At 41.6% G+C, this 13635-nt stretch overlaps 1 protein-coding gene across 2 annotated transcripts in view; it reads right to left on the bottom strand.

Annotated features, from left to right (window-relative positions):
• The window catches only part of RSU1 (Ras suppressor protein 1), a 201604-nt gene that overhangs the window by 76756 nt on the left and 111213 nt on the right, over positions 1 to 13635 (bottom strand). The window contains exon 9 of one of the 2 annotated variants that reach the window (XM_027594154.2): positions 7871 to 8124. The exons of the other annotated variant lie outside the window; for it this stretch is intronic. Coding sequence (XP_027449955.1) covers positions 7887 to 8124 — 238 coding nt within the window. The 3' untranslated portion in view covers positions 7871 to 7886. The remainder of the gene's footprint in view (positions 1 to 7870; positions 8125 to 13635) is intronic. 2 annotated transcript variants of the gene reach the window in all.

Below are 13635 nucleotides of genomic sequence, written 5' to 3'. Positions count from 1 at the left end.
TACACCCACGTCAAAATGTATTAAGTGATATACCTTACATATGTAGTTTATTGTATAACAACTGCCCTTCAATAAAGACATAAAATTAAAAAAAAAAATCCAATTGGCCCAGTGTCACAAAACTAGTGAAAGGTGTTAAGAGTGGGATTTGAACCCAGGGAGCCTGCCTTCAGAGCCTATGCTCCCACGCACTCTCCTGCATGCCTCCTGGAGCTAGCTTATTCTTCAGAGCTACACCTGCTTGATGCTGGGACTAAGCCCTCCTATTCGTGGGTTTCCTCCCAGGTAGGACCGAGGGACAGTTCACCATTTACTGACATTTCCTTTGGCGGGTATTTAGAAGCCGTTTGGGTTCGTGGAAATGCTTCCCCAGGGCCCCCAAGTTCCACTGGCACAAGGGTGCGCCTCCAGACGCTGGCGAGGCTCTGAGCCCAGAGGCTGGGGGAACCTGGCTGTGGTTCTATCAGCCGCTCTGACTGGTTCTCTTTTGTAATGGATGCAGCAACATTTATGTTCAAAAGCAGGAACTGGGGAATGATGTACAGAGAGTGGTCATAACTCTTCCATTCATTCATGCACTCTCTCCCTTATTTTTTGTGGTGCGCACAAAACGAAGTCACACTTAGGACAAACCCATAAAATGCCATCTTTTTGTCTTCGACACATTATTAACACTAAAAATTTGATCAGGAGAATTTTGTTTGAAATATACAGAATTAATGCAACCTGTGAGAAAACTGAATATCACATGTGGAGGCAGGGTATTGACGGGATCCTTCTGTGTGCAGACAAGCCAAATATTTCTTTAAGAACGCCACCACTCCTCGCCCTTGTTGTCAGTGGGTCAGTGACACAGGTGAGGGAGAGAAGCTACAGCAGGCAGCCTACTGCAGGATATGGCTGCTTCTCAGTGCAGCTGATGAGGACTCCTCTGGTTGTTCCCCCAAAGCGGAGTGCCTCCTGAGGGATTCCCTGTACCCTTTCATATCTAGGTTCTTAGGTTCAGAGACTGAGCTCTAAGTGGTTTTTCTGACTTGTCAACAAACCTTATTTTGAGGGTCGGGGGTGGGTGGGAACGGGGAGGAAGAACTATCTCGAATTCCCTCCCCCCTGCTTTGCTATTTATTTCTAAGCAATGACCCAAGTTCAAAACCTGCCAATTCACCTTCTACAGATTCTTTCACACCATCATGATGGAGGATGACAGCCACACCTGCATCGTGGGGTGATGCTCAGCGGCCGCTAGCTAGGTTTCCCCCGCCCCCACACCCAATCCCCACAGAGATATTTGTTAGAGGGTGGAGGCCGGCTGATTGAAAAACAGGAAGAAAAACAGGCTAACGGTCTGAGTCTAGGTCATTACCCCCTTAACGGCTCTGGTATTTTTCCCCCCGTATTACCCTCTAAAATTCCATGTGTGGGGTTTCTTTCTTTCAAAGCCTAGCTAAAAAGAGCTACTAGGTTCAATGGGAAAGAACTGGTCAGGGAAGGGTGCAGCCTTGGAAACATCACAGAAACATTTATGGTGACAGAAGCGACACTAATAATATCACGAAATCTTAACAACTCAGACATGAGGAGGAAAAGGGAAATACTTAAAAATGTGTGATGGATGTGCGACAGAAGGTTTTTTAAAAAAAGTTCCTCAAGCAGAAACGCTGAACCTGAAGGCCACAGCATATCCTTGAAAGAACAACTCTCATTCATCAACTATTTTGAGAGCTGAGCAGGGGCCAGGCACTGTCTGAGGTTCCTGGTGACACAGCAGTGCACAAAACAAAGTCCCAGCTCTCGGCGGAGCCCCCGTTCTGGAAGGGGGCAGATAAAATACAGGCAGGGGTGGATGGTGGAGTCTGTTTTAGATAGAGCGGCGTTAAGTGTTTTGTTGTGATGACATCTGAGCAAAAACTTGAATGGGATGGAGGACAGGCCAAATGTCATCTGGAAATTGAATACAAAGAGTAAAACTATTTGTGTTAAAAGACAAATAAACAAAGAGGGAACACACATTAACTTCAAAAGGTTGTACTGGTACATTTTCCCTGCTTCAGTGTTACAGTCTCCTAAGGGAATGGGATTCTATCTAGAAACCGGGAGATCTACACCTTTGTATTACTGAGTGGCCCCCACTTTTGGTTTCTTAAGTATAAAACCTAGAAGGAAGTTACAATTTCTTTTTCTTTTTAGGTGCTCTGTGAGAGTGACAAAATATCCTAAACTTACACACTTAGCAGTTAATTGCAGAACACGTGAGACCAGGGCCAGGAAGAAAAGAAAGTGAAGACATGCCAATGTGGGATCACCAGTCACGTGAACACATGCATGCTTTAGGATGTATAACTTGCTGGGGGGAGGGGGGGGAACTGGATTAACAAACTCCAATCATAGAGTAAAGCCGAAACAAACTTAATGATTCAGATAAACCGGAACCATCAACAAGAATGCATGCTCCTTTGAATATAGGTTATTTTTCTGCTTTGTGTCACCCCAGTGGCTGGCAGATCTCATGTCACTCTACCCTTGACATTTGTTTGGAAAATATGTACTTCTGGACCCTCAGTTTTTGCATGCTAATGTTATTTTCCACTTAAAAGAACCAAGACCCCTTGGAGAAAAGTCAGTTCTTTGTTGAGAATTATAACCTGGGACCAGAGCTACTAAGAAAACTAAGACACAAAGAAGAGATCATGGGGAAAACTTGGGAGGGTTCGTACAAGCCAATCTGATTTCAGTCACTGGTACGAGATGAGCTGAGAAAGGCAGGAGTCCACAGTGATGCCCAAAGAGATAAATAATATGAAGGGTGGTAGAGAGAGGCCTTTGAATAGGTATTAACTGACTAAAGTCCGACTACGGAACAATATAAACGTGTAGCCCACAGTAGATGAATACACACCCACTGAACCAGAGGGGGTAGCTGGCAAGAAGATGGATTTGTGTTTGTTGGGCCAGACCCATGCACACAAGTGGATGTTAGATCAGAATCAGGGTAGAAGGAGGAAGACAGGTTTTCAGGGATGCGGTTTCAGGACACCTGAATGTTGTTGCCTGTGCCTTCACCACAGGATGGGGATATGGCCCTAAAAGGGGCTGGGCTTGATTTAAGAACCAAAAAAGCCAAATGATATGACCGTACCACAAGGCATCAAACATTAACGCCCCTATGAGAATGTCAACATAATCTCAGCACTTCTTCTTTTTCTTCCTAGATATGACTCAAAAGCAACAAGGAGAATACAAGATTAGTATGCTTTTGAATAAGATGGACTGAGTTTGATTTCTGGCTTTACCACTCGAGTAAACCCTGGTCATTCTACTTCATCTGCAACTCTCTGTCTTCTCATCTGAAAGCCAGGTGAATACCTATGTCTCACTGAGTCATGAAATTATAGGAGATGAAGCCTATAAGGAACCCATCAGGACCTCAACCATAGCAAGCAGGAAGTCAGCGAATGTCAATTCTGTCTCCTCAGTGTAATGGAGGCAACTTCTCTCACTCACGAATCCACCTGGATGCTAGTCCATGAATAAAAGACATGGAAGGGGGGGTAAGGTACTGGACTTAATCATGTTCTGAATTTTTCTACAGAAGCTGCTCAAGATTCTTAGTATTTCAACCACAGTAAAACCAAAGTCGTTTTGTATAATGTATTCACATGGTGGTTTTGAATGAGCATCTTCCCGTGGGCCATTATTTCTTTTTCTAACCAGGTTTCAGTATCAAAATAATAAAGAATATTTTCATTCAATCAACCTAATGACCAGTAGTTTCCTTGTTGAGCTGTCTCAGTAATTCAACTTATTCAAAATAAAGAAGTCTGCTTCAGAAAACTAAAAATATAAATAAAAAATAAAAAAATACAGTTCTAAGATTTTAAGTAGTTCAAAACAAAAATTGTTATTAACAAAATTTACATTCCTTAGGAATTATCTAGAATTTAGTACCAAAATAAATTCGCTAGTTGAAAAACAGTCTATTAAAAGATTACCACTCAGGCAGTTTCTACTGAGAAAGCACAAGAACAGATTAAAAATGCTCATAATCTCACATAAACAGTCTGAAACACATAGGTCATCTTAGCTTACAGCCAAAAAAATAATTAAATGAGAAAAATTAAGACAACAAAAATCCATGTCTCTTGTATGGAAACCTGAAGCCCAATCTCATCCTCTCATACACAATGAACTCTTCCAACATCCATTCTTCCTCCTTTCAAACCCTCACGACCTTTCAAATATAGAAAACCTTACTTTCAATCACTTAAACTCTTAGGTGGGAAAATACACCTATTTGAAGATACTTAACACAAAAGTACATTTTGTTGTTTTTTCTTCCTTATTCTACTCTGTTACCTCTTTATGAATGACTACAGATTATAAAGGAAAAATGAATTGCTACAGATTCTTCCAAGGATACAGGAAAGCCTGATGTTATCTGAGACATATAAAAAATGTAAGATTTCACAATACTTAAGCCAAGAATGGGCATGATCACTGCATTAAGTGAGAAACCTTCTTTCAAGCTCTCATTTAGAGAGTCCCTTTCTAAGACTCAGGACCCTTTAAGAAGGTTTTGGCTATACTTGGTTAAACAGCATACCTGGTAAGAAGGCTTCCACTCAATCTCGGCAAATGAATGGAAAAGAGCCAACACAGGAGACAAAACCAACTATGGGCATACGTTCCTCGGACATACTGAGGGTTTGGATCCAGACCTCTATCATAAAGCAAATATTTATTTATTAATTTCAATAAAGTAAGTCACATGACGGTTGTGGTTTCCCAAAAGTTATGCTGACATTATACTGTAGTTTATTAAGTGTGCCACAGTATTATGTCTAAATAAATACATATTTTTGCTAAAAAATACTGACCTTCATGTGAGCTTTCAGCAAGTCATCATCTTCTGGCTGGTGGAGGGCCTTGCTCCAATGGTGATGGCTGCTGACTGGTCAATCAGGGTGGTGGCTGCTCAATATTGGGGTGACTGTGTCAATTTCTTTTGTTTTTTTAAAGATTTTATTTATTTATTTCACAGAGAGAGACAGCGAGAGAGGAAACACAAGCAGGGGGAGTGGGAGAGGGAGAAGCAGGCTTCCCACCGAGCAGGGAGCCCGATGTGGGGCTCGATCCCAGGACCCTGGGATCATGACCTGAGCCGAAGGCAGACGCTTAACGACTGAGCCACCCAGGCGCCCCTCAATTTCTTAAAATAAGACAGCAATGGGGGCACCTGGGTGGGTCAGTCAGTTAAGCATCCGACTCATGATTTTGGCTCCAGTCATGCTCTCAGGGTCATGAGATCAAGCCCTGTGTCGGGCTCTGTGCTCAGCACTGAGTCTGTTTGGTCTCCTTTCTCTCCCTCTCCCTCTGCCCCTCCCCCTGCTCTATTTCAAATAAATAAATAAAATCTTAAAAAAAAAAAAGACAGCAATGAAATTTGCCACTTCAACTGACTCCTCCTTTCTCAAACAACTTCTCTGGATCATGTGATGCTGTTCAGACTGTACCCAGAGGAGAACTTTGTTCAAAAGTTAAGTCAATCCTCTCAAACCCTGCAGCTGCTTTTATCCACTAAGTTTATGTAATACTCTAAATCCTTTGTTGTCCTTTCCGAAGTCTTCACTAGATTCCACCTCAAGAAACCACTTTCTTTGCTCATCCATAAGAAGCAACTCCTCATCCGTTCAAGTTTTTTCATGAGATTGCAGCAATCTAGTGCCATCTTTAGGCTCCACTTCTAATTCTAGTTCTCTTGCGATTTCTACCCCATCTGCAGCTGTGTCTCAGGAATGGGAGGCCTGAGCAGCAGGAGAGAGACAGGGCACTGGCCAGCCGGTTGGACCAGGCAGAGCACACAACGTCCGCCCATTACGTTTGTTGTCTTATTTGAGCACAATTACACTAGTAACATCAAATATCACTGATCACAGATCACCAGTAGAAATACACTAATAATGAAAGAGCTTGAAATATTGTGAGAAATACCAAAACGTGACACAGAGACAAGAAGTGAGCAAATGCTAGTGGAAAAATGACACCAGCAAACTAGGTCGACACACGCCTGCTACAAATCTTCAAAGTGTAAAAAAAAAAAAAAAAATGCATCATCGGGGCGCCTGGGTGGCTCCGTCGTTAAGCGTCTGCCTTCGGCTCAGGTCATGATCCCGGGGTCCTGGCATCGAGCCCCGCATCGGGCTCCCTGCTCCGCGGGAAGCCTGCTTCTCCCTCTCTCACTCCCCCCGCTTGTGTTCCCTCTCTCGCTGTGTCTTTCTCTGTCAAATAAATAAATAAAATCTTAAGGAAAAAAAAAAACAAAAAAACGCATCATCTGAGAAGCACAATGAAGCAAAGGGCAATAAAACGAGGTAGGCCTATGTACCGCTACAGCCTTTGTCGTTTCTTAACTTCAAGGGCCCTACAGGTTCTTCATTGGTTTTTAAACAATCTATTAAATAGTGAATATGTGTATAAAACAGAACATTCAACAGGTACCAAAGGGTAAATGGAGAGGGCAATATAGTCTGCCCTCCCAGCCTCTGGCCACCCAGTTTCCTTCCCTAGAGATAACCACCCACACCACTAACCCGAGTTTCTCTCAGAAAGAGTCCAAACATTTGTGACACAGTCCCACACTCCGGATGCCATGAAACACTCCCCCGACAAAGAGAAGGTGCACAAAATCACCACGGAGGCTGTGGATTCACAGAGAGGAAGGGCTCACTTTCAAACACAGCTCACTGACTTGTGGTTAAAAAACGATTTCATTTCTAATACGGAAGTAGAGTGGTAAAAAAAGAGATCTATACACACAGTGAAAGACTACTGTGAAGACTTCATCTTCACTTAATACTATATATGGAGAAGGCATTTAAATGTTTTGACTATTGTTTACCGGGCACGGCAAAAACAAAAAACCCTGTAACTTGGTCCATTCTAGAGGCTGGAATGGTTTTTGTTTTTTCTTTTGTGATTTCTTTCAGAAATCTGGGCAACTTGTCAGAGGCTACTCCGCCTGAGACAGGTCATTTATGTAAGACATTGAGGGCATGCCACATGCAAAGCTCAGGCTTGCAGGAATTTTGAGTATGGCTCTCAAAAAGATTACAGCCTCTTAAGGGAGAGAAAACATGTACTAAGCTCCCTCCCCTCCCCCACCAAATAAAGGTTAGTATTCACAGAAATAAATACTGTGTTATAAAATGATAAACAGCACTTGTAATGAGTTGAGCACGATGTCTGTCACATGGTCAATACTCAATAACTGATCACTATTATTATTATTTTTTAAAGATTTATTTATTTGAGAGAGAGAGAATGAGAGAGAGAGAGCACGAGAGGGAAGAGGGTCAGAGGGAGAAGCAGACTCCCCGCCGAAGCAGGGAGCCCGATGTGGGACTCGATCCCGGGACTCCAGGATCATGACCTGAGCCGCTTAACCAACGGAGCCACCCAGGCGCCCCACTGATCACTATTATTATTAAAACTGCTACTAAGGAAAAGTAAAGGCTCTGAAGAAAGAGGATAAAAGGGATTTGGAAGACACGGGCGAGGGGGAAATCTTCAGAAAAAAGGTCTCTCAGGAAGCAGTATTTGATACTTGAAGAACATGGGGCTTTCAATAGGTAAATACGGGAAGAAGGAACATTCCGGGCAGAGAAAACAGCACTTAAGGAGATGTGAGTGGGCAGCCGGTTGTATGTCTGATGGGAAATAACCCAGCTTTGTCTTTCGGGTCCATTCCCGGTGGATCTGTACAGAAGCTCCACAGTGGAAGCTCAGCCCTTTGTTGGCCCACCTCCGTGATCCTTCCGTCCTAGAGACTAGTGAGAGTCTGGGACACTCAGGCTCAGGGGATGGAAAAGCTCACCTCTAAACAGCTCATCTCACATGATGGAGATCCAAACCTTTTGTGATTCCTTCAGAATGGTGCCAGAAACTGTGCCAAGAACACAGTAGACATTCGCCTGCGTCTCATATCTCAGAGGGTACACACAGAGCCCATCCACAAGAGAGGTAGTTTGTCGACTGCTGTTTCCCCACGCCATTTCCAAGAGTTCAAGCTTAGCAATCTCGTCCCAAAGGAAAGGACAGAGCTTGCGGATTCTTAACTTTGGATGACAACTGTAACAGAATCCAAAGAAAATGTAGATCCTAGTTTAAAATGAATGCTACACGCTTCACATTCGAACATGAGGTTTCCTACCTTCTGTCTACGTAGCATCCTCGGTCTTACAGTTAAGACCCAACAAAATACTCTACTGGAGAAAAACAAAGAGAAGAGGTTTCACCTGAGAAGCTAACTAGCACCCTGCTGACCCTTTGCATGAAATTATGAGTAAGTTCTCTGATACAGGCTGTAAATATAACACACAACCGACAAAAAGCATAGTCTTAAACGATCTTTTACATGCCACTTTCTCTACCCTATTAAGATGCTCGTTGTTTCTTTGATTTATATGATAATAAATTTTTGATGACTGGTAAGTCTCATAAAATTGCTCTGGTGCTGACTACACTGATTAATAAGTCTGAAGAATCGAAAGTGTCAGGAATTCATGTGTATGAATAAGTTACTGCCAAACATATATTAGGTATTCCATAAGATATAGAATAAAAAGGTTGATCTGGTAATTTTATCTTGTATCCATTTTCCTGTAACAATTTATATTCAGGGTCATCATCATCTTTCGTTACCTTTAAAAAAAAAAAATCAATGAAGTAAGTCCATATGGAGGCAAATTCAGGAATTAAACTAAATTTTTAAAAAAATAATGAACTAACATAGACAATAAAACATGTTTCCCAGAAAAAAAAAAAAAATCAGAAGTGGAAATCATTCCTGGGGCAACTTTGAGATGATCTAGTTTGAATCACTCCCTTCGAGACGGGGAAGCCGAGCATGGGTGTGCAGAGGCCCTTTGCCACCGACAGAACTGAGACCAGAGGCCCACCTCTAGGACCAGTACATATGCTAAGAACAGACTTATTTCCCTTCTTTTTTCCTCAGAGCTTCACAGCACAGTATGCCTGTGTCTTGACACCATGGAGCATCACATGAAAATATGCACTCCGTCTCTGATGCCCCTCTCTCTGCTGGGAAAGCAAACCAGCTTAATTACATGAGAACAGAATTCCCTGCCCTGTTATTAGTAGACTCAATCTTGCCTGTTAAGACTCCAGAGATAAGGTAAGAAAAATGAAACAAAGTTATAAGGGCTCCCAATGTGGTTACTGGAACTCTGAGATGAGACAGGAAATCTCTGACCCCTTACTGAGTAACATGCCAGTAGCTACCAAAGTCCCAGGGAGAACAACCCATACCTGCTAGTGTGGGTTCCATGGCATATGAGTCAGACAGGAGGCACAAATGCCCTCTGTACAGCATCTTCCTTCTAGAAGATTCTTGGGGGAGAAACAGCATGGGGTCCAGCGGGTGGTGCTCTATATAACCCTCCCTTCTTGAATTCTCTAGCCAAATACGACAGAGCAGGGGGCTTTCTTAGGTGCCTTTCATTCCCAAGGGACCCTTAAATCCTAACCAGTCTCTGTTTTAACATGGTCCACTGTTAGAAGGTTCAAAATAAAAACACTGACTCCTCTGCCAGGCACAAGAGCCTATCCTGTGTCCCTAAAATGAAACCGGAGTGAATGTGCATGCTTTGGAGAAACACCAAACTCCAGAAGCCAGGCATATTAGGAGAGGCATGGGGGAGGGGGGTGGATCAAGTCTCACAGAGTCCTTCAAACATACTCGCTAATAGAGAAAACATGCCTCCTGTGAAGTTACGGGGCCTGTGGAGGAGAAGAGTAAAGAGGCGGAACACATGGATAGAGGGCTGAATGCTATTTCTGGGCATCCAAGTAACAGCCATGTTACAGGTTGAACTGTACCCCTATCCGCTCCCAAACTCACCTGTTGAAGCCTTAGCCCCCGGTACCTCAGAATGTGACCATATTTGTGGCCCTATAGAAACGGAAAATTTGGATGCAGGCAGCGATGCACAAGCAAGGAAGATGATGTGAAGGGACAGAAGAGGCAGAAAGGCCTGGAACAGATCCTTCTGTCAGAAAAAAAACCAACCCCATCGACTTCTTGATCTCAGACTTCCAGCCTCTAGAACTGTAAGACAATAAATTTCTGCTAAGTGGCTTAGACAACCAAATTTGGACAAAACCAGGTATCAGCAGGAAGAACAAGAAAAAGCCACGTGCTTACTTGGTAAACCTGAGATTTAAAACAGCCAAACCTCAACGATTATTTATTCTTTAAATATACATGATCTAGTTGGATGGAGAATCAAAAGTATGTACAACTTGAAGGTGATGGAACAGCATATGTTCCAAGTTTAAGATTACTTAAAAATTAACTATCAGAGTGGAAACAGTATTTCTTGACTGCAAACTTTTTATACCATGAGTCTTAAAAAATACATATGAAATAACACACTAACAAAACAGGATAAAATATGAAAAGTTGTTTCCTTAAGGGTTGGCAAATAAACTGGAACATCAACAGATGCCTATGAACATAACTCACAGTTAAGCTTTTTATCTGATAAAGCTGATTGAAACTCCTTTCATAGTACACATCCTAAGTCAGAATTTCTGATGGTACAGAAGAACCCTGAACTGCCAGAAATTACCAAAAACTCCCCTCAAAACCCTCTGCTAATCTCGACCAGAATAAAAAGCCAGCATGTAATAAAATAATATATTACTGTGTAGACAATAGAAATCACAGATTTTTTTTTATTATAAAAGCATCACTTACTAATTTATCTCTCAAATAAAAACTGCAAATGCAGGCAATAACTCATCTTAGCTGGATAGAAAGCTCAAGCATTTAACTTTAAGATTACTGAGAGTTAAAAAAAGGTTGTCAATATGCAGAGCTGATCAATTTCATTTCATTGAGGAGGTCAATACTTAATAGCTCAATGTGATTATATCAAGTAAATCTCATCTAAAAATGGAACTCTTAATAGCGCCTGAAGAGGAAGTAAGCTGACACATTTCCTTTTTAGAGTACAGGCTGAGTCTAGCTTATGTTGATTTTCTTCTGTCAAGTAGAACAAATTATCTATATTCTATTTACCTTAAATTGATACTATAACGAATCACGCAGTACATTACAGTCCAGCTATACAAGACAGCCTCAATGTAAGCCTGACAGTCAATATACAAGTTGAGATAAGGGGTGGGGAGGGAGGACATGATTGTTCTGCACTTTAAAATCATATTACATAAAAGTGCGAGGTTCAGAATAAACATCATTCTTCTCCTTTTGAGGCAGAAGTTGTAGTTTTTTTCCCCATTTACTGTAAATGTATTCACAACTTTTTAATGGTAAGTGTAGTTAGCCGCTGAATAAAATGCAGAAAGACTGACAGAGCTTCTGCTCGATGGTCAAACCTGACCGAGCCTGTCCCCACAGAGGTGGCAGGCCAGCAAGGTGTGGCTGGGGCATGACTACACTGGAGGACCACAGTGAACGTGGATATGCAAGGGAGACTTCCCCAAGTCTGCATGTGTAGCCAAGTCAGAGTAAAAAACATTCCAGAATATATATAAGATGGGGTTTCCTGGACGCCTCCAGGAATACCAAGTAGCCCCCTGAAGCTGGTTTTTAAACCCTGGCAGGGTTCACCCTAGACCTTTATAGGTTTAGGGGGCAGAGGTTCCCTACTGTGACTCTTCTGGAATCCAAGTACACTGGCAATGTCAAGCGGGATGCACCTTCCATTTAAAAAACTGAACTATTTTGCATGAGCTATAAAATTATAGAAAAATAAAGCTTCAAAGGGCAAATAAAAACTTCATGTATCGAAAAAATGGTGAACATGTACCAAGAAAACGGAAAAATACTAATTACCTCTAAAGTATACCTGAATAATAGTGCTCAACAAGTTAACAGCAGAAAAGCAAAGATCCTTTTAAATGTAAATTACATTAAGCAATCTATCAAAAAAACTTGGAAGAGAGACAAAATTGTTATGTACTCTTCCTCGCATGATCTGTTTTCCTCCTGTTACCTTAAGAGGGAGGTATTAATTTACCAAGGCAAGGAGCGGCTCATGGAGACAGAGCAACAGGTGAGTGACTGTGTCCAAGATCCACAGCTGGTATTACTGTCCTGACATGTCTGTTCAGGGGAATAAACATGTCTCAGCTCCCTTGTGCTGGTAACATACTATCTGGAGAAAAAGGAACACTTGCAATTTTACCAATCAAAGTCAGCATCAGATAAGGGATATGATACAATACCATCCAAAATATACCTTATGGGTTTCCCTTTCCTCTTTGCTATTTCTTAGCATGTTAGGTAAATGCAACATATTTGCATGCAAATAGATTCAGAGACATCAGAAGTTTGAATCGTATTTTTTGTATTATGGAAGAAATGTGATAATACATTTATTAACTTAAGAAAGAACCAAAATATATATATGTAACATCTATAAGGGAAATATAAATTACCAGGAACCCAATACACAGTCAACTTTTAAAAATAAAAACAATCTTTTATGTCCAAAGCTTTAGGAAAAAAAAAAAAAAAAAAACTGGTTCTTCATTTTCATGTCTACTCTAAAGAAATGTTTTTCTTCTCTGGCTTAATGTGAGCTATTTTCAGGTACAGTAATGAAAGAAAAGTCAACATTTTTCCTGCCTTCCTGTATCACTACGAAAAATTCACTAACTGCTAGAAAGGTCCTGGAAGTTTAACCCTCTCCTCCATCCTTCTGTGGTATTTATAAAACCATCTGCTAGTTCTGCGCATCCATTTATACTTCAGCAGAAACTAATAAGGTTTGGAGGGCTTTGTTAGAAGGGATTTCCTTCCGGAAAGGGCTGTCTCAAAATGAACAGGATCACTTACTAGGTTTGAAATGCTGGGGCCTTTTGATAGACGAGATAGATCTGTTATTAAAGGGTCTTCTAGGTCACTGACGTGGCATCCATTAGAGGATAGGCTAGTTGTTTAAAAAAAGCCCATTTACATCTGCCATAGCCTGTACACAGGTTTGCACGCAGCGCAGAAAAAAGAAAACATTTCTTAGTTTGAACTGTGCAAGCAAAATAAGTTCAGAGACAATAACCAGCAGATAAAAGTATTCCTCCTTACAAATCAAACAGGATGACTTATTTTGCTCGATTTCTAGTGAAAAGAAATTGCCGGCATTTTTCTCATCACTGCCCAACATTCACCAAGTGTTGCTTTGTGAAAATGTTTCCACTAACTGGCATGAATAATCGTAGGGCCAGTCGTCACTCAAGATTAAAGAAGAAAATAAAAATGTAAGTGAGTGTCGCGTCTCTCCCCAGAGACAAAAGCAAGTCACGGGGCAGGAAGAATGACGGGGAAGCATCCTCTGAGTGATGCCACTCTGGAAATGAGGCTTTAGGACCACCATACTTCGTAAAATGCAGCCTTCATGAGGATGCCTGTTTTCCAAATGCCTCTTTCAACCAACACATTTTCAGCCAAACATTTGTCAAACCTCTTCTTTTGTTAAGAGTTAACTTGTCAGCTTTTAAAATGGCTTGAGGTTCCTATCCACCTTCCTTGATGGAAATGTGAAAAGTGTGAGTTACTCCCTTTCACAAAGCATCTTGTCAAGGATCCTGACTCTA

This window comes from Zalophus californianus, chromosome 9 (genome assembly GCF_009762305.2).
Source record: "Zalophus californianus isolate mZalCal1 chromosome 9, mZalCal1.pri.v2, whole genome shotgun sequence".
In the NCBI taxonomy this organism is placed as follows: domain Eukaryota; kingdom Metazoa; phylum Chordata; class Mammalia; order Carnivora; family Otariidae; genus Zalophus; species Zalophus californianus.
Note: the sequence above shows the minus strand (reverse complement) of the source record. Positions and strands in the feature narration are given on the sequence as shown.